The following is a 21,470-nucleotide window of genomic DNA, read 5'->3' on the forward strand; positions in this document are numbered from 1 at the left end:
GGTAACTTAAAGAGGTTCTACTCCTGATCCACCGGCTCGCCGACCAGAGAGTCTAGCCAAATAGTTAATATTTGCCCTGTCCACATAGTCAATTCATCTTGTTTGCTTACTTTGTCAAATACTTGCCCAACTGACGAATAGTTTTCACTTGCTCAAATTTCTTAATTGTTAAAACTTTTTTACTCCAATGTCTGCTCCTCATGACCAAAATCTAAAACGGCACCCCGGGACTGATCACCCCGGGAGCCAGACGGCTCATAGGCCTCAACCAATTCGACGACTACGCGACCAAATCAGTCCGAACTGCTACCAAATGAGAAAACGGCAAGACGGGCACAAGATATAAGCCCGCCCAGAATAAACGGTAACACGAAAACGGCAACATAACAAAACAATGAAACAAGCGAAAATCATAGCAATCAAACGACGATAGATTATAAAGCGTCAAAATACGGAACGGACAAGTAAAAATTGTTCGAGGCAAACAAAACGACAAAGTTTCAACAAGTTGTTCAACAAATGCACTACAAAATATCCTAAGTTACGAGGCTTCACTTTCTCGGCATATCGACAATTTTCCCGTCTTGGATAGTTTTGAAAACACCAATTGACGACGTCTCGAAATCAGGAGCAGCAATCTTCAGCTGAGCCTTCAGGGCATCTTCGGTCATCAAGATGGCATTCTTCCCTTGCTCCTTGGCCACCTTAAGCTTCTTCTTAAGATCAACGGCCTCTGCCTTAGCGGCCTTCGCTTCCGAGATGGCCTGCTCCCGTTCCTTTTCCAAAGCGACAACTCGACCCTGAGCGGCGTTCAGTTGATTTTCTAATGTCATCTCACGCTCAAGAAGCCGAGCCACGGTCTCATCGGACGCCTTCAGCCTCTCTGCAATAAACGACGACTTCTCCTCAGCAGCATTAAGCTTTCCCCCCATTTCGGACAGCTGGCCCTGGAGGAGCTCAACTTGAGCCTTAAAGTCATTATTCGCCTTGGCAGAAGACTCAAGCTTCCTCCGAAGCGCCTCCATACCAGATAGCTCAAACTCAGCCTTCCGAGCTATCACGGCCCCACGAAGCAAGGTGCGATACATCCACCTCGCCTGTCCAGACAGCTCGGTTGCATGAAAATGCTCTTCCGTCCCGGGTATCAACTGGGAGTCAATGAACTTGGAGGCATCAAAATTCCTCTCCATTACGGTTAGGACCCCCTCCGGGCTGGAAGACATCTTTCGCTTTTTAGGAGTGTGGATAAGCTCCACATCGCTATCTGGATGGGGGGAGAGGGTCGCCTTCCCGTCGGCAGGTCCCTCCTCACGGATAGGGGAAACTTGACCCCCTGGGCCCTGCTTTCCCGACGTCTCGGACTCCTGGGCAGGGGAAGCCTGACCCTCGTTTTCCCCTGGCGGACCCTCCGACTTGCCGGCCCCCTTTTCTTCGGCATTCTCATCATCACTAGCCTCAAAAAAGGTCTTCATCAGGTTCTCGAGACCGGTCACGGTGGCAGACATTTCCACTGCGAATAAAGAACAAGAACGTTAGTCGTCAAGCCGGAAAGAAGAAGAACAACGACAAAGAAACATAGACAAACAAAAAAGGCAACTCACGAATATAGCTTCGGCCGGCCTCCCGTTCACCCATAAGAAGGTGGGGATTCACAGGATTCTTTTCAAAGATAGCGAGAAGAACGTTCGCTATGTTCTTATCTACAGCCGACAACCTCTTGTACGATACTTTCACAAAAGGGTTTGACCCCGCGCCGAAGCTCCAGTAAGTCTGGATAAGGCGCTCCCCCTCTAACGACAACCAGAAGGGATGGCGACCCTTGACAGGACGAACTTTGAAATACTTATCTTTGAAACCATGGTAGGAATCCTCAAAAAGGCTAAAAATCTTCCTACCCTGGGCAGCACGGAAAGAAAGAAACCCTTTTCTCGCTTTCCCCTGTTTGGAGGGGTTGGTAAGGTTGAAATAAAAGAGAAAAACGTCCACCGACGCCGGCAGCTCCAAGTACTCGCAGACCATCTCGAAGCAGCGGATCAAAGCCCAGCTGTTCGGATGAAGTTGAGACGGACAGACGGATATCCGGTTCAACAGCGCCATTTGAAAATCGGAGAACGGTATCCGAACACCGACTTGTGTGAACATGGACTTGTAAAACCAAATCCAGTCGGGGACGCGAGGAGAATGAAAATTAAGCTCATAAATACGCTCACGAGGAAGCGGGACAAGGGCCTCGTAGTTGGCCTCCTCGTCAGTACCCCCACACAGGTAACCGGCTTGCCGGAACTCCGTCAATTCCTCCAAGTCCATCTGGTTGGGTGAACTCCTTATATCGTCTGTCACCCAAGCATACGGGTCGTAAGCCGCAGCGGATCCAGAAGACCGGGAGACAACACGAGGCATACCTACAGCGGGGTACCACTCCGTTAGTCTATGAGGTCGGGAGCCCGAAAAAACTCAGAAACTACGCCTTTTCAACTCAATCATGACCAGATACGGCTAAAAACCACACCTACCTCACCAACCACCCAAAAAGCCTATCCTGGAATGGTACCCCTCTCCTAACCCACCTATCCCAACACTGAAAAAACCTCTTAACAAAATAAAACCAGCCATGCAATAGATGCAAATAATAAATCACACAACAACAGAGCATAGCGCAGATACCAAAAGAAAGAAACCAGAAGATTACCTGGAACAATGAAGGAAATCTGGGCTGGGAGTTGAAGCAGGAAGGAGTTCACGCAGGAAACTTTGGATGTTAGGGAGAAAAAGAGTTGGAAATAGTGAGAGTGAGAAGCAGAAAGGAAGAAAAACTGTTTAAAAACCACCCCCAAAAGCGCGAAAGGAAAAGGGGCAAGATAGTCTTTGCGCACAGGGTTTTTCAAATCATTATGAGCATTAAATGCCCAGCGCGGAGAACGAAACGGCAAACAGATGCCACAGCAGATCAAGAGACACGCGCACAAGAGGCGCGTCTCCCCCACGATCAGCCGACCCGACGACAACGCACAAACGAAGACATCACGCGCCACCAATGGCCCTTACGGCCATCACTGACGCGTCGGGGGCACTGTTACGGCCTGGCCCAAATCCACGCGGGTCAACCCGACCCGAGCTCTCGCCGGCCCAGTAAGGCGCCCTCCACCCGACCCGGACACGCGTCCCGTACGGCTTGCACACAGCCGAAGGACAGCGTCCTCAAGGGTATGGGCCTGACCATTGAAGGGGCCCACTACTGACATGTATATAAGGGGGAGACTGGCTCTCCCCCCGAGGTACGTCACATTTCACATAGCATTTCCTCTCCGCCTGCACATATTCTGACAAGAGCGTCGGAGTGTCTTTGCAGGTGGCACCCCCCTTTCCATCAGAAGTGCTCGGGACCTCGTCCACCCGGAACCTGGAAACCACGACCAGACGAGCCTATCCATCATCCGAAGCATTGACCTCAGGGTCCTAACCCGAACCGTCCGGTACCCGACCTACCGAACAAAAATAATAAAAAAATTATAAAAAAATTAATTTGATCAGTTTTATCATGTTATTTCTATATATTTTCTTCAAGTTATATTTAAAAATAAATAAATAATTCTCCTTCGAACTAAGAAAAAAACTATATAGACCATCAATAAAAAAACGGGTAATATCTAATTTTAAAAACAAATTTAATTTTACTCTTCTCTTCATACTTATTTCATTTTTATTATTTCGCAAATAAATATAACAAAGCAAAAAAACATTTATCAAACTATACTAAAAAAAATTTCTTTTTTATTTGGACTTCTAATAATAATGTACGGACTATCAATAAAAAATATAAGCCAACAAATCAATGAATCATAAAGGATCAATTTGTTATTAAAATGGGCTACACTATAAACACACATAATTCTTGTACGATTGTAATACTAGCCACAAATTCAGAAATTCAGAATTTTGTCGATGAATCCTTAAAGAACTATAAAATTCTTTAACAACCTCTAATTCTTGGTATAAGTACAACACACATTCACACACTTCTCATATACTTATCAATTTTTTTTTCTTCTATTATAGTCAGTAGAAGTTGAGCCCAAAACCTTTAAAGAGGAGACTGAATGCTATGTGAGTTAAGGCTCATTGGCACAAATCCTTGTTTGGAATGTTTTTCATTTCCACAATCATTTTTTTATGTTCACAATTCTAGATATCATATAAGAATTCCAAAATTAAGGATATGATGGGCCTGGGCTAGATATTAACAAATGAATGTCATAACTTAATCGGCCTAACGAAAGACTATAAAAAATTTCCTCCCTCATTGAAAAAAACAAAATTGACCCAAAAAATACATGTTGAGAAAAATAAAAAGGAAATGTTGTTCACATGTCATAACTTTCTATTATTTTTAATTGTTATATATGAGTTATTAGTTTTGGACATTTATTTTAAAATAAAAAATATTTTTTATTTTTTTTTTATAAAAGTTTCTAACTTTTAAAATATTTACTAATTTACTTATGTACTCAATAGCAATTCTTTATAAAATATATTCAAAATTAAAATTTTATAATAATATTTTAGAATAACATTCTATAAAAAAATAATAATAAGGATTTCATGTGTGAGGTTCAATTTATCTTATTTATTATCAAGTCAATTAACTGTTGAGTTGAATGTCATAGTGTCTTCTTAATAGATGGTTTTATTTATGTGGTATAGTGAAGGGAAATACTCTCGTAAAGATGGAGAAAACGTCTTTTTTTTAAAGATATTTTTTAATAATTAAAATTTAACATATATAATCACTTAAATTATATTATTTTTGTCAAAATTAGGTCAGATAAATTAATTTGATCTAAAAATAGTGAATCAAATTTTGAATCTGTTTAAATTAATATTATTTTTTATAAAAAATGATTACAATATCTCTATTATATAAAATGACTAAAAATATTAATTTATACCGGTTCAAAATTTAATTTATTAATTTTTTTGCTAAATTGATTTGTTCGATCTAATTTTAATAAAAATAATACAATTTAATTTATTTTATGTATTAAATTTTAATTTTTAAAAAACATATTTAAAAAAAAGACGTTTTTAACATCTTTATTTAAATGGCTTCTATAGTAAAATACGTAATATACGTCTTTTTGTTAGACGCTACTTCATCTCATCCCTTAATCTTGTCAGTTTTCATTCACCGTTAGTTCTTCTCACGTACATATGTCACTAAAATATAAACTGTTTTCTCTTCTCACCGTTTTTTCTTCGTCTTAATCCTAAATAGCACCTGTCACTCAATGTATATAAGTTCTGCATGTAATCATGTAGGAAGAATTTAAGTGTTTCTTTTGAACATAAAGAAACTTTATAGATGATCATAATAATGTTACTCAGATCAATGGTTATTTTTTATCTTCAGTTTTGATCGATAATGTATTCACAGTTTCTATTTAATTAAAAAAAAAAAAAAGGGTTGAGTTGATAAGGTAAGTTAATTAGCCGATAATGAGAGGTTAGTGAAGGTCATTGTTACGTAATGAAGTTTATTCCAAGAAAACAACCAACAAAATTTAAAAGCATAAGATTCAGATCCGATTTTGAACCTTACCTATTATTCTTCATGAGTATTTAACTTTTGGCATTAAAAGAATAGAGGCAATTGTTCAGACACTCCTTGCAAAAAGATACTAAGATTCTTCCATCACTCTTTACCTTTAAAAGTGTAATACCTCTTCAAGCATTAATTTGCACTGATATTCTTTCTTCTTCCCTGTGTTTTCTTTGTAGATGCATGGTCTTGAAGGTCAAAGGATAAAGGAAATGAAGGTTATCTTCTGATACCTTATATTATACCTGTGCATAGATTTAGCTGCATAAATTGGTGGATAATTGAGAACTACTTGTGCAGAGATTTCTATTTCTTTTTGTCAATGGTTCTATCAGTTATCATAGGTCTGCAAAATTATACTCAATTACTGACATACTTTCAATGGGATTGGTATACACAGAATAGCATACCCCACACAGATTTTGAAGACCCTAGTAACAACATATTCTTAGGTAGCTGTGGCTGAATCAGTTAATTTGGATGTAACAATCTAACATGGTATTAGCAGTTCATAAATCTATCTTCAAAGCAGAAATCAATTGAAGAAAAATTTATTGATTCAAGAAAAAAGTTGAATAGGTGAACAATAATTACTTATCTACTTATTTGTTCATTAAACAATATATCAAGTAACCACAAAAATAAGTCAAAGAATAGAAGTTCTTTTCTTTTCATTCGATTTAATCAGCTTATAAATATATCCATGCAATTGTCCCTGAAGTTCTTTTCTTTTCATTCAAAATAAAAAGAATATGTAGAGCAAACTCACAACTGAAATCCACCTGCTATTGCAGCATTTGCAATTTCATAGACCACTTTTGCACTGTATGGAAGTGAAAAAGAAAAATTAAAGTCAAGGGTAACTGTGATTGAATACATTTATCCATAGGGTTAGTTTCTCCTAGCACACTTTTGATTAAACTCCAATATATTATCAATATTATAAAAAAAAACAAGCTAGAATTAACATCAACCACCAACTCAAGCAAACAAGAAGCATGACATCCACACAAGTATATTATTAAATAAAAAAAAAAGTAGCCTTGGCAAAGTGCCATGTTAAGAAAAATCAAAATTGAAAATATGAAAAAGAAAACATTGAATGAAAAAGAAGAGCAGAAAAAAGAGAAACCTGTTAACTCTGACGCAAGCTATGACACCAAAATTCTCAATGTGAAAAATTGTTTTGTCAGGGGAAGATGCTGAAACTGAAAGATGAATATCTTTGTAATCTTGAGTTAAAGCTTATTGAAATTAAAAAAGAAAATTATATGTTTATTGGACTAAATCAAAATTATTATTAATATTATTATTAATGATACACATTAATTTTTTAACTTTGTTCTATTTTGTTTTCTGATTGCTTATTTGACTAGAGTAATATATTGTTTATTTTCAGTTTCCTCAGTTCTTTATAGAATATGAAAATATTTCTCTTTAATTTTGAATTCCTTTGACTTACTAAAATCTATTTTAAAACCTTTCTCTTGAAAAAAAAAAGACCAATTTTATCGAAAATAATTAAAATTACCAACGGCATAATTTAACATTTACATCAATATTTCTTTTTAATATATAATTTGGATACCATCTAAATTCTAATGGCAAGATTGAAATATGAGATGAAAGCATTGCACTGACTCAAATTCCAAAGGAAGTTAGCCTCTGAACTGTGGTTCTTTGTTATGTACATGATTCGAATCGAGATAAAGTCTTGGAAGAATTGTTTATTAATCTTCTGTCATGTTAGCATATTCAAATGGTACAATTGCAATACAAAAATTATACATACATAATATTAAACTATTCTTCTACCTTAACCATGACAACAATTAAAAAGTTTCGTGACTCACAAATTCAGCCCAACAAACTCATTCTAACTTTCTGTTCTTTTCTTGTTGGACAAGAAAGACCCTTTGGACCTTCTCAAACCGCCCGAATCTTCCCCGTCATGTATTTCCTGAAAGGTTCCATATGAGGACGGCGAATAAGCTTGCGGAATATCCAAAGCGACTGCCCTTTGAAGGGCCGCGTGGTACTCTTGGCTGTGCTCCCGAGCCAGTGATTCTTGCCGGACCATCTTTTGTTCTGCCGGAATTTCCATATGCTGATCTTTCTCTAGCATTAAATTGATATATTTGAAGGATATCCCTATATAATATTGAAGGTTAGATTACTCAGCAAATTCATATAGTTTCAATTAATTGTGATAAAATTGGAAAAGAATAGAAAAAGAAAAGAATGCGAACTTTTATTGATTGTTGATTGATTGAATTGAATTGTAAACTATGAAGGTAAAACTAAGTATATATAGAACATTGGCCTATGAAAGATAAAAACAAATAAAGATAAGAACAACTAAAGATAAGATAAGATAAAATAATAAAGACTAAAATTGTAACTGAATTTATGTATTCTGTTAGACTGAATTTGTAGACCACGAGGTGGAACAATAGTTTAATACATAATAACATTGGAAAACTCCACCAAAATCAGGTTACATAAGTTATATGTCAAATTTAAGAAAAAAATGCTATTCTATAACCCTGGAGGTAGAAATACCAGTAGCATGTCCTCTTGATGGTGGTAAGAAGTTGTTCTAACAATTGCTTTCAAGAACAGTTCATTGTGAAAGTCCTCCAAAACTAAGAAGCAGAAGCACCTTGCCAAGATTTGTATATATCCAAACAAATTGATTAAATTAATTATGGCATAATAATTAATTAACAATGCAAGTACAACATTCTAAATTAATTTCCAAAATCATTTGTATTCAAGTGTACCATGGATGAGACCAGTTAAGTGAAGTCAATTTTTATTAGGGTAATCTTTTCTTATAACTTCAGCTGTTTGTAACAAATGTTGAATTTAAAATTCATCCAAATCAGTATCCACCACTTCATCAAGAAGTTCATAACATTTCCATATGTTCACCTCTGCCTTATTTAATTTTTCATACTCATCTCTCATTTTTTTCACCTATATATAAAAAAATTAAATTTTTAAAATATTTGAAATTAAAATTAAACATGTGATCAAGAATTTCTTATAGATGCTTATGAAATCATAGCATTGATAAGTATGATTTTTTCTGTAGAAGTTCTCCTGTCTCATACTTTCCACATAATAATAATAATAATAATAATAATAATAATAATAATAATAATAATAATAATAATAATAATAATAACCATGTGTACAAATATTCCATTGGCTCCTCATACTTTTCCTAATAATAATTTAGCCATGTTTAGACATGTGCCCGATCTAATTAATTTTTGTAGTGACCGTTGAATCTATTTCTAAGAGCCAAATATGATTTATTTTATGTGTACATTGAAATGCAAATAAAATTAGGGGCGTACCATGGCGTTATTCTACAACAATTTAATTAAAAGACTGAAGTTCCAAATTAATATTTGTAGCTTTTTATTTACTTTATAATTATTGCAAAATGATACAAAAAAATGCTTGTTCAGGCCTCAAGAAGGCAACAATTTATTACGGAAATGTTTGGTCATGCAAAAACAGCTATAATTTGTCTTATTTAGCATTCATTAATTGTTGCGATAATTAATTAATGCTAAATAAGGCAAGTTCTGGCTGTTTTTTTTTTTCTACCTAACATTACCCATTTATTATTTCTTTTTTCTTTTTAGCTTTCACAATTTTTTCTTTTTTTCTTTTCTTTGATTCACAACTTTATTTTTAATTTGTTTGGAATGTTTTTCATTTCCACAATCATTTTCTTTTATGTTCACAATTCCAGATATCATAGTGATATGGTGGGCCTGGGCTAGATATTAACAAATGCATGTCGTAACTTAATCGGCCTAACAAGACTATAAAAAATTTAATCCCTCATTAAAAAAACAAAATTGACCCAAAAAATACATGTTGAGAAAAATAAAAAGGAAATGTTGTTTACATGTCATAACTTTCTACTATTTTTAATTGTTATATGAGTTATTAGTTTTTAAATGAAGAAATGTTTTTATTTTCTTTTATAGAAGTTTCTAACTTTTAAAATATTTACTAATTCACTTATGTACTCAATAGCAATTCTTTATAAAATATATTTAAAGTTAAAATTTTATAATAATATTTTAGGATAATATTTTATAAAAGAATAATAAAAAGAACTTCATGTGTGAGGTTCAATTTATGTGATTTATTATCAAAGGTCAGTCAGTTGTTCAGTTAGATATCATAATGTTTGTGCAGTAAATGGTTTACGTGTTAGGATTTTTTATTTTAATAAATAAAATAAAAGTAATATTTATTGAAATAAATATTTTTATGAGAATTTATCGATTTAAATTCTTTTGTCATATCTCATTTATATGGTAAACGAGATGATTTTTCACATATCTTATTTACCGTGTAAACGAGATATGGCAAGTCAAATTGACACGTGTATATCTCGCTTACATGTATTTTTCTAAAAATTTTATTTAATATAGTTGTTCATAAAAAATATGTAAAATATCTACTATTTTATTAAGAAGGGATGGGTCATAAAAAATTATATTTCAAATTTGTATGTACTTTCATGCAATAAATAAAATTTATATGTACTCCCGTACAATAAACAAAAAAAGTAGGTGAATATAGAAGAAATAAATATATTAAATTATATTTTAAATTTTTAAACAGTGGGTAGTTAAAAAAGAGGTAACCGTATTAATAGTGAGGAGTTTAATGATTTTTGAATAAACGTGTTAATCATACTGTAAACTAGATATGTGAAAAATCATCTCGTTTATGCTGTAAATGAGATATGACAAAAAAAATTTAAATCGATAAATTATCGTAAAAATATTTATTTCGTTACATTTATTTTATTTATTAAAATAAAAAACCCTTACATGCTATAGTAAAATATGTAATACACACCAAAAACAACCATTCAAAATTTTTTAGCTCTTTTCTTTTTACCGTTTAGTTCTCCAATATACCTTCTGCCTCAAGAAATTCCATCTTGATACGTGACTAAAATCATCATGAAAATGCACAGGTCAAAAGAATTCATTTGGATAGAATCCCGATCTTCAAAGGAACTGCACAATGACGAATATCATGGGAGTACTTCAAAATTTCACATTGCATCCCTCTTGTAAAGAATGCCTGCAACTACAAATTTAGGATCCCGATCAAAAATGCTAAAGATGACGGGTTGAAAGAAGGTTTTTTCAATCGCAAGACTGCTGATAGCATTTTAGTGTGGATGCACCCTAGAAACAGTGCAACATAGATGGTTATCATGGCACAATTCATGGGAGTTCAAAGACATGATCTGAATATTCCTGGTCAGAGCTTACCAAGATTCTCAAAAAGAATCACCAGATTTTCAAGATTCTCAAAAAGAAACACCAAATATAATGATTGAGACTTCAAATTCGAAAGATTCTGTTTGGGAGGGCGACAATGAATCCAACTAATGGCTTTGTCAAGCTCTGATACCATAATAAAATAAAAAGAGTACATAAAGAGTACGTAAAGATAATAAAATTGTAAAAGAATAATAAAAGAAAAAAAAAGATAAAAAAAATTTTATTAATTGTTAATTGATTGAAAATTATAAATTATGAAGGTAAAACTAAGTATATATAGAGTATTAACCTATGAAAGATAAAAACAAATAAAGATAAGATAAAGACTAAAATTATAATTGGATTTGTGTAGCCTGTTGGGTTGAACCGTGAGACGTCTTTATTGTTGTTATGGACTAAGGTGGAAAAGTGGTTTAATACATTTCACCCCTTAATCTTGTCAGTTTTCATGCACCATTAGTTTTTCTCACGTACATATGTCACTAAAATATAAACTGTTTTTTCTTCTCACCGCTTGTTTTTCATCTCCTAAATTGTATGTCACTCTCCAAAACCAGCACCTGTCACTCAATGCATATAAGCTCTGCACATAATCATGTACGGAAAATTTACGTATTTTTTTTTTAATATAAAAATTTTTACAGATGATCATAGTAGTGTTACTCAGATCTTAGTTATTTCCTATTTTCAGTTTTGATCAATGTATTCACAGTTTTCAGTTGATTAAAACAAATGTTGAGTTGATAAGGAAAGTTAATTAAGTGATAATAGGATATTAGTAAAGGTCATTGTTATGTAATGAAGTTTATTCTGTGAAACAACCAACAAAATTTAAAAGCATAAGATTCAGATCCCATTTTAAACCTTACTTCCGGTGACAAAAGCTCAGTGACTGAATTTTCTCTCAGACCATTCACCCTCCTCTGATAACTGCAGCTTTTTCTATTAGTAGACTAGTAGTAATAGAGGGAGATCAGAAGAACTGACCTAAAATAGAGTTATTCAATCCTGCATAAGAAAACATACACTTAAGCAACCACCATTCATGATTATGTCTGTTAGAAACAAGAGACTGAGAGAATAATATGAAAAGTGTATTATTGAGTTGTACCGAAAGTACAATATACAAGAGGTATTTATAGGTGCTAAATGAATCAGAGTAATAAAAGCATAGAATCCTATAATTAATATACAGATATACTACATAAATATAGACGATACTAATTGATCCTAATTAATGCTAATGATTCTCTAACATCCCCCCTCAAACTCAAGTGGGAGCTAAGGATACCAACTTGAGTTTGGATAACAAAGTCCGGAAACGAGTCGGGTGATGAGCTTTCGTGAAGATATCAGCAGTCTGATCTAGTGTTCCAACAGCAATGAGACGAATAACATCAATAAGGATACGTTGCCGAACAAAGTGACAATCAAGCTCAATGTGTTTGGTGCGTTCATGAAAGACATCATTATGGGCGATCTGAATAGCACTGCGATTATCACAAAAAACATCAGTAGGGGACGACTGAGGAGCACCCAAATCTTCGAGAAGCCAACGAACCGAGACAACTTCAGCAGTGGTGTCAGCGAGGGCACGGTACTCAGCTTCTGTGCTTGAGCGAGCAGTGAACGTTTGCTTCTTAGCACGCCAAGAAATAAGAGCGTCGCCAAGAAACAAACAGTAACCAGTAGTAGAACGACGATCAGTGGGATCACCAGCCCAATCAGCATCAGAGTAAGCCTGAAGAGATAAAGAGGAATGGGCAGAAAAATAAAGACCATGAAAGAGAGTGCCTTTGATGTAGCGAAGAATGCGCAGAACTGCCGCATAGTGAGTAGTACGAGGAGCTGACAAGAACTGGCTAAGTACATGAACCGGATAGGCGATGTCTGGACGGGTGACAGTCAAGTAGACCAGACCGCCAACTAACTGTCGATAGAGAGTCGGATTATCCAAAACAGTGCCATCCATAGGGGTAAATCGAACATTAGGCTCAAGAGGAGTAGACTCAGTGCGACTATCTGTAATCCCAGCACGAGCAAGAAGATCTGAAGCATACTTAGCCTGAGAGAGATAGATGCCATCATCAGTGGAGATGACCTCGAGACCAAGAAAATAGCTGAGAGAACCAAGATCTTTCATCTCAAAGGTACGGTGAAGCGAGGCCTTGAGAGCAGAGATACCATCAACATCATCCCCAGTGATTATCATGTCATCAACATACAAAAGTAGAAGAACAACTCCACGTTCGCTTTTACGAATGAAGAGCGCATTCTCATGAGGGCTAGAAGTAAAACCAAGACTGCATATGGTAGTGCTGAACTTGTCAAACCATTCACGAGGAGCTTGCTTAAGTCCATAAAGTGCCTTGCGAAGGAGACAAACCTTATCAGAAGGACAAGGATATCCCGGAGGTGGTTTCATATAGACTGTCTTTTTCAAATCCCCATTAAGAAATGCATTCTTCACATCCATCTGACTGAGAGACCATTTTTTAACCGCGGCAATGGCAAGAAGAGCTCGAACAGACGTAAGACGAGCGACAGGGGCAAAAGTCTCTTCATAATCAATACCATACTCTTGCGTACAACCTTGAGCAACCAAGCGGGCCTTATAACGGTCAATAGAGCCATCAGAGCGAGTCTTAATCTTGTATACCCATCTACTGCCCACAACTTCCTGATCAGAAGGAGGATCAACCAGATCCCAAGTGTGTGCTTTTTCAAGTGCCTGTAATTCTTCTTGCATTGCTTGTTGCCAATTTGGGTTGGAGGAGGCTTCTCTGAATGTCTTAGGTTCATGTTGATGAAGAATAGTAGAAAAGCAATGATAATCAAGAAGATGAGGAGGTGGATTCCTTACCCTAGAAGAACGAGCGGAAGGAGGAGGCATGACGGTAGGAGCAGGATCATCGTCCGGTCTGGAATCATCGGGAGATGGAGAAGGCGGAGGAACAGGAGGCTGTGGAAGGTCACTCGAGATAGAACCTGTAGAATCATCACTAGGAAAAAGATCAACATTGGGGTTAGTAAACAAAGGTGACTGAGTAGTAGGAATCGACTCAAAGGATGAGAACCGAGAAAACATGTGGTGCTCCCAAAAGACAACATGACGAGATATACGAATACGTTTAGAAAGAGGATCCCAACAACGATAACCCTTATGTTTAGTGCCATAACCAAGAAAACAACACATACGAGCCCGAGGTTCAAGTTTACTATGTTCATGAGGCTGAAGAAGAACAAAACATACACAACCGAAAACTCGAAGAGAACTGTAATCTGGGGGGGTATGATAAAGACGCTCAAAGGGAGTAACATTACCAAGAACAGAAGAAGGGAGTCTATTGATAACATGAACAGCAGTAAGAACAGCTTCACCCCAAGTACGCTCAGGACACGAAGAGGAAAGGAGCATTGCACGGACGGAGTCAAGAATGTGACGGTGTTTGCGTTCAGCTCTACCATTTTGTTGAGACGTACCAGGACAAGAAAACTCAGACAGAGTACCCTGTTCTGCAAGAAAGGCTAAGAGTTTGGAATCACGGTATTCCATAGCATTATCACGTCGGAAAACCTTAATGGCTTTGGAAAACTGAGTTTTAATCATAGTAGCAAAGTTGATATAGATCTGAGGTAACTCATGGCGATTAGTCATCAAATAAACCCAAGTAAAACGGGAATAATCATCAATGAAAACAACAAAGTATCGAGCTCCGCCCATAGAGGCAGTGGGAGCGGGGCCCCAAACATCAGAGTGAATGAGATCAAAAGGAGAGCAAGCAAGGGATGAATTATTGTGAAAAGATAAAGCAGGTTGTTTGGCAGTTTGGCAAGAAATGCAGTCAAAAGATTCATTCGGAACCTGACCTAAAACACCCTGAGATACAAGAGGACGCAGTTTTCCTAAGGAGGTGTGGGCAAGACGTTGATGCCATAAGTGAAGGGTAGAGGGAGAGGAAGCAGCACAGAGATTTGGTACAGGAGGAATATGAAGACTTTCGAGTTCAAACAACCTTCCGACCTTACGTCCAGTCCCGATGATCTGTCCCGTCCGAGGATCCTGTACACGACAACCAGAAACAGAAAAGGTGACGTCAAAACCCAGATCAACAAGTTGACCAACAGAAATAAGATTGAAGTTTAATTTGGGAATGTAGTAAGTATCAGGAAGATTAAGAGATGACTGAGATATAGAACCCTTGTGTGTTGCATGCAAGAGGGAGCCATTTGCAGTATTGACAGAAGGTCCATTTGTAGTTGCAGACATAGACGAGAAAATATTACGCAACGGAGACATGTGATTAAAGCAACCCGAGTCAAAGTACCATTTAGAAGTACCTGGAGGGCTCGATAAAGCAGCAGGGGTATTACCAGAAACAGAGAGAAGACGCTGTAGAAGAGATGCAATATCAGATAGAGAGACAGTGGTAGGTTCAATAGTAGCAGCAACAGCAGAAGCAGGCGCAGGACGTGGTGGACGAGTAGGACAGGTAGTAAGCAAATGTCCCGAGAGCTTGCAATAACGGCAGAACAACTGTGAACAATGGTAGCTAATATGCCCTTTCTGGTGGCATGTGCGACATTCAACAGAGGGACAGCTGGAGAACGGGTGCCCAAAATGGTTACAGTTGCGACAGAAGACCCCCTTTCTGTCTGTGGCAGCAAAAACATCTGACTTTTCCATAAAAGTAGTCATAGAGAACAAGGAGAGGAGAGAAAAACTGCAATTTCGGAGCAGAAAATGAGGAAACGGATGGCAAAATCGGAAAGAGCTCACCAAAAAACCTTAGGGAGGGTCCCACTTGTCTGCCACGTCAGCGCCACGTCAGCAGCCACGTCAGCGCCACGTCAGGGCAACGGAGACACGTGGCAGCCCGTGAGAGGATGAAGAGGACGAGTTGGCGTCGAGGTGGCGGCCGGGTCAGCGCGCGGGCCGGGTCGGGTCAGGAGCGGGTGCGCGGGTCGCAGGGAAGGCTGGTGGCGTGACACGTGGCGGCTTCAGGATCGTGTGATCAACAGCAAGATCCAACGGCTACTGAAGCATCTCGGGGGAGGATCAATGGAGGTGGACAGCGATCTTCCAGCGGCGCGTGGAGGCGCGTGCGGCGGTCTCTGGAGGAGATCTTGGCGGCGTTGGAAAGCTGACGGAGAGAAGAACACGATGATACCGGAGGTGACGAACCAAAGCGTCGGAAACAGCTCGAAAATTGCGAGCAAAGTGGCACGGGTGGAAGCTGGAGGGAAGAGCAACCTGGTCGTGGCAGCGTCTTTCGGCGGCGCGTGGAGGCGCGTCCGGAGGCGGATGGCGACGGTTCTGGTTGCGTTGGAATCACGGCGACAAGACGAACAAGACGGTTATGGGGGTGACGAACCAAAGCGTCAAAGAGAGAACGAAAAAGGAGGCCAAAGAACACTGCCGACAAGGAAAAACAAAGGGGCTATGAACTAATATTCATCGGAAAAAAAAAAAGACCTAAGCTCTGATACCATGTTAGAAACAAGAGACTGAGAGAATAATATGAAAAGTGTATTATTGAGTTGTACCGAAAGTACAATATACAAGAGGTATTTATAGGTGCTAAATGAATCAGAGTAATAAAAGCATAGAATCCTATAATTAATATACAGATATACTACATAAATATAGACGATACTAATTGATCCTAATTAATGCTAATGATTCTCTAACAATGTCAACATTTGAAAGGCATGAAAAGAAGAGGTCAGTGAGAGAAAGAGGAGGAGGTTGAAGAGAGCAATGGCAGACGGCGGAGAGGGAGTCGTTGAGATGCCAATAGAGTGGTCTGCCGCCAATGTAACCGATGAGTCAGAATCCAACTGTCCACATCAACACTATGAAGTCATGAACGCTCTCCATGAAAAAAATAAATTAGTCAGGTAGAGTCATTCTTATATGGCATAAGAGTAATAATTTTTCTTAATTCTACAAAATAATTATATTCTCTTTTATTTTAATTTAATTTTTACCGTTAAAACTTTTATTTATGAATGATATTATAACTGTTGTCATGACATATATTGCAGTGCAAAATTTTTTATTATAATCTGACCAAAGTAAAAAAAAAAATTTAAGAAAGGAGAATAAAAAAACCTTAATATAATTATTTCATACAACGATAATTTATTTAATTATTCAGCACCAAATACAAACACATAAACAAACTCTACTACAAATATATAACTTATTGCCTCTTCTCTATACATACTATGATATTTACTTATTTAACATCAAATACACACACATAAACTAACTCTACTGCAAATACATAACTCATTGCTTTTTCTCCATACACACTAAGATACTATCATACTAAATTATTGGCACTTTAAGCAGCATTTATGGCTCCAATGCAACATTTCACCACCTCAGCTTTTCAGAAGGAAAGTACTGCACAAAAAAAAAAAAAGACACATAAGTGTTAATTTTAAGTTAAGAGAAAACAAATTTCTTTTTCTGAATGAATTATTAAAAAATAAAAGGTTTCTTGCATTGCTAGTATTTTAATTTTGTTGATTATTACCTTCTCAATGAGGGAGACATAGTATGGTTTAACCTTTTCAACATCAATTTCAACGTTGCTCTTGCTGTATAGGTCATATTTGCTACATATTACAAAAATTAATTAGTAATAACCACCATTATTCATAGATAAATAATTGAAATAAAATAAAATAAAATAAAATAAAATATATATAATAATGTTATAATATACTTGAAAATATGAACCCATTTCAGATTCTCAACATCCTCATCATTCATCAAGTGCTTATATGCTCCTTCCTTATGTAATGCTGCAAAACAAATCATAGTGTACCAAAATAGTAAGATTATGAATTATGAATTAACCATTTCAATAATTGGTAATTAGTTTCTAATTGGGCACTTGCCATAGAAGGAATGGTATCTAATAATGAACAAAGCAGCTGAGGGCAGAGTACTCTTGTTTTCCTTTGCCACCTATATATATAGAAAACACCAAAGTTGTAGACTTTTATTTGCAATTTATATATGAAATAATTAAATTATATGAATTAAGGGTTGATGTGGTGCTTACAAGATACATATAGTCATCATGTCCCCATGACATCATCACATTGTTAAGTCCACATTTCTCAGGGTAAATTCCATATTTAGTGTTGAATGCAGGATTGTTATAGTCTGGATTTTCTTTGAAATACTGAATTATAAAAAAATACAACATATAAATAAATATATGTTAGTTTGTAAAATTAATTTTCATAATGTTTTCTCTCCATCCTAACTGAAATTAAAAAAAAAATTGGATAGATTTTTACCTTGTAATGGACATTGGATTCATCAAATCTACAACCAACTGGGAATATGTCACCTGTACATGTACAATAAAATTGGTGAGTATAGATTAAATAAGAAATTTCAAACAAGAAGTTTATTATTATTATTATTATTATTATTATTATTATTATATGAAAGACAAGGCTTATTTTTTTTTTAGAGAAACTTATTCAATTTTTTTTAAATTTATTATTATTATTATTATTATTATTATTAGTAAAAATAAGACTTATCTTTTTAGAGGCGCTTATCTTAATCTTCTTTAATTTTTTAATGAAATTAATTTTATATTTAAAAGCAAATTCAATTTTTATTAAATCTTATATATGTCATGAGGAAAGATTACTGACCAACAACAGCCCATTGTGGAAGTTCCCCAAAACCAGGAAGCAGAAGCACCTTGCCAAGATCTATATCCAAACAAATTAATTAAACTAATTGTGGCATAATAATTAATTAACAATGCAATTATAACATTGTAAATTAATTTCCAAAATCAATTGTATCAAAGTGTACCATGGATGAGGCCAGTTAAGTGAAGCCAATCTTCATTAGGGTAATCCTTTCTTATAGCTTCAGCTGTTTGCAACAAATGTTGAATTTGAGGTATATCGAGATCAGGATCACTTTCATCCACCACTCCATCAAGAAGTTCACAACATTTCCATATATCCATCTCTGCCTTATTCATTTTTCCATACTCCTCTCTCATTTTCTTCACCTATATAAAAAATTTAAAGTGTTTATATTTGAAATTAAAATTAAACATGTGATGAAGGATTTCTTATAGATGCTTACGAAGTCATAGCATTGATAAGTATGATTTTTTCTGTAGAAGTTCTCCACTCCTTCTTGCCTCATACTTTCCACATCATAATCCCTGATAATAATAATAATAATAATAATAATAATAATAATAATAATAATAATTAAAAGACTCGAGTTTCAAATTAATATTTGTACCTTTTTATTCACTTTATAATTGTGGCAAAATGATACAAAAAAATGCTTGTCAGGCCTCAAGTAGACAACAATTTATGATATCTTTTTTTACCTTTCACAGTTTTTTCATTTTTTTCTTTGATTCACAACTTTATTTTTAAATTGTTTGGAATGTTTTTCATATCCGCAATCATTTTTTTATGTACATAGTTCTATATATCATATAAGAATTCCAAAAATTAGTGATTTGATGGGCCTGGGCTAAATATTAACAAAGAATGTCATAACTTGTAGGCCTAATGAAAGATTATAAAAAATGATTGTGCCTTATTGAAAAAATAGAATTGGCCCAAAAATACATATTGAGAAAAATAAAAAGGAAATGTTAAATTAGAGAGTCAATTTAACGTAATCCCAGAAAAAAGAGAGATTTTGCAAAAAAAAAAAAAAAAGCCTGACTCTCTCTCAATTTAACGTTTTTTTTTTGTGAGAGTCAATCTAAATTTAATTTAATTAAAAGAATTCGGACAAATCATTTTTGAGAACATAAATATTAAAATTATTGTTCCTAACTTCTTATAATATGTTAAAATTCCAAATATTTTATAAAAAATATTAAGTTTAGTATCTGATACTGTGATTAATATGATCCTTATATAATGGGTATAAATTATAATGGGTGAATGGGGCACAAAGAGAGAAAATATTAATAATTATTATTATGTGAAGAAGTGAACCTAAATCTGAGGCCAAATGAGTTGAAATGTGGCACCACAAATCCACCGTCGGCAAGTTCTTTCTTATTTGTGGGTGCCATCTTTTCTTCTACATCATTCCCTGTAATTTTTGAATAAACTAATAACTAAAAAATAAAAAATAACAAAAAAACAACTAAATAGTAAAAAAAGTTACGATAATACACTAAGACCAATGTAAAGTTACAAAAAATAGTAAAAAATTCTGTTTATTTTTAATTTAAAAAAAAAGAGAAATTTAAAATAAATAAATCACAGTTATCTATTTTTAGTTATTCCTTTAATACTTAAATACTCAACATTTAAATAGATGGAACAGTTATTACAATGATAAAAAATAAATTATAGGCTTCTCTTTATACGATACAATAAGGAGAGAAAATTAATTTTCAAAAAATATATTTAAATTATGATTAAAAACAAATAAATAAAGGTTTTAAAAAAATTACCAAAATAATCATCAGTTTGCTCAAGGAACATAGTCATGCTGACGAGTATTGAGTAACGAGTTTGAACAAAATATAAAAGAGTAGAAGAATAATAACAAAAGAAAAGATAGTGGAATATGATGATGATGAAACTGCAGATGTGTTGATGGCAAAGTTTCTTAAAATAACGTTGCTATTTATAAGGTGTGGAGAGTCCTCTCCTGAGATTCAGAACTTCTAAAGTCCTTAACTGACAAAATTTTAATACAGCAATCAATTTTTCTTTTATCCAATCCCTTTTGATTTTACACCATCTAATTGATACAACAGAAACTACCTTAGCTTACTTTTCTCCACAAAAAGTTCAACAACCCCACACTATATGTTATTTAAATAAAAAGATAATGAAAAAAAAAAAAGTACATACTCAGTTGAAAGAGAAGACAACACTATCTCATGGAAAAAATGTGATTAATTCGTTGGAGATCTTTGTATTGTTACTTAGAGTGAAAACTCTAACTCATCACAATAGTTTTATTGTTTTTTATCTAACACTATGATTATATTAGAAAAATGAATTATTATTAGTAAGAATAGTTAGATATTTGATTTGAGTACAATATATACATATTCATGTATGGATTAACTCACATGAGATTTGTTTTTTATGATATTTTATTAAAAAAATTAAAATATTTAACTATAATTATCCCATTAAAAATGATAGCTAATATTGAAATTTAAGGAGAACAATTATATAAGTTGACAAAAATATCTTTATTATAAACCATTTAAAATTAGTAGTATAATTGCTAAGGTTTTAACAAAGATCATTTTTAAATGTATTAAATCTATTTAAACAAACTAAATTTTTTTATGTTACATTAACTAAATTGTGATAATTGAATAAAAAATACTAATTTTTATTATTTTTAATTTTTATATATGAACTATTTGTTTTGGACATTTATTTTTAAATGAAAAAAACATTTTTTTACTTTCTTCTATAAAAGTTTTTAACCATTAAAATATTCACCAATTCACTTATATACTCAGTAGCAATTCTTATAAAATATA

General features: G+C 34.6%; 2 protein-coding genes across 2 annotated transcripts; both read right to left on the reverse strand.

Annotated features, from left to right (window-relative positions):
- Positions 1-551: 551 nt before the first annotated feature.
- Positions 552-2,400, reverse strand: LOC148543584 (uncharacterized). Its single transcript, XM_088498436.1, has 2 exons — positions 1,602-2,400; positions 552-1,510 (listed from the first exon to the last, which is right to left on the reverse strand). The coding sequence occupies exons 1-2, from the start codon at positions 2,398-2,400 to the stop codon at positions 552-554; spliced, it is 1,758 nt and encodes a 585-aa protein (XP_088354562.1).
- A 14,657-nt stretch (positions 2,401-17,057) lies between these two features.
- On the reverse strand, positions 17,058-20,749 carry LOC107619399 (inositol oxygenase 1). The gene is made up of 11 exons (XM_088497851.1): positions 20,415-20,749; positions 19,948-20,047; positions 19,067-19,148; positions 18,785-18,989; positions 18,619-18,678; positions 18,250-18,302; positions 18,009-18,131; positions 17,842-17,911; positions 17,667-17,745; positions 17,475-17,556; positions 17,058-17,341 (listed from the first exon to the last, which is right to left on the reverse strand). The coding sequence occupies exons 1-11, from the start codon at positions 20,449-20,451 to the stop codon at positions 17,312-17,314; spliced, it is 921 nt and encodes a 306-aa protein (XP_088353977.1). The 5' UTR covers positions 20,452-20,749; the 3' UTR covers positions 17,058-17,311.
- Positions 20,750-21,470: the final 721 nt, after the last annotated feature.

Source organism: Arachis ipaensis, chromosome B9 (assembly GCF_059453495.1).
Source record: "Arachis ipaensis isolate K30076 ecotype BB chromosome B9, ASM5945349v1, whole genome shotgun sequence".
Classification (NCBI taxonomy): Eukaryota; Viridiplantae; Streptophyta; class Magnoliopsida; order Fabales; family Fabaceae; genus Arachis; species Arachis ipaensis.

What these genes read in the sequence shown, in the direction of transcription:
- LOC148543584 (XM_088498436.1), bottom strand. Translation starts at nt 2,400, where the DNA reads ATGCCTCGTGTTGTCTCCCGGTCTTCTGGATCCGCTGCGGCTTACGAC. An exon ending in GGCCGGCCGAAGCTATATTC is followed by an intron (nt 1,511 to 1,601) that starts GTGAGTTGCCTT and finishes CTTTATTCGCAG; the next exon opens with TGGAAATGTCTGCCACCGTG.
- LOC107619399 (XM_088497851.1), bottom strand. Translation starts at nt 20,451, where the DNA reads ATGACTATGTTCCTTGAGCAAACTGATGATTATTTTG. An exon ending in TCATTTGGCCTCAGATTTAG is followed by an intron (nt 19,149 to 19,947) that starts GTTCACTTCTTC and finishes TATTATTATCAG; the next exon opens with GGATTATGATGTGGAAAGTA. An exon ending in CTTAACTGGCCTCATCCATG is followed by an intron (nt 18,679 to 18,784) that starts GTACACTTTGAT and finishes GTTTGGATATAG; the next exon opens with ATCTTGGCAAGGTGCTTCTG.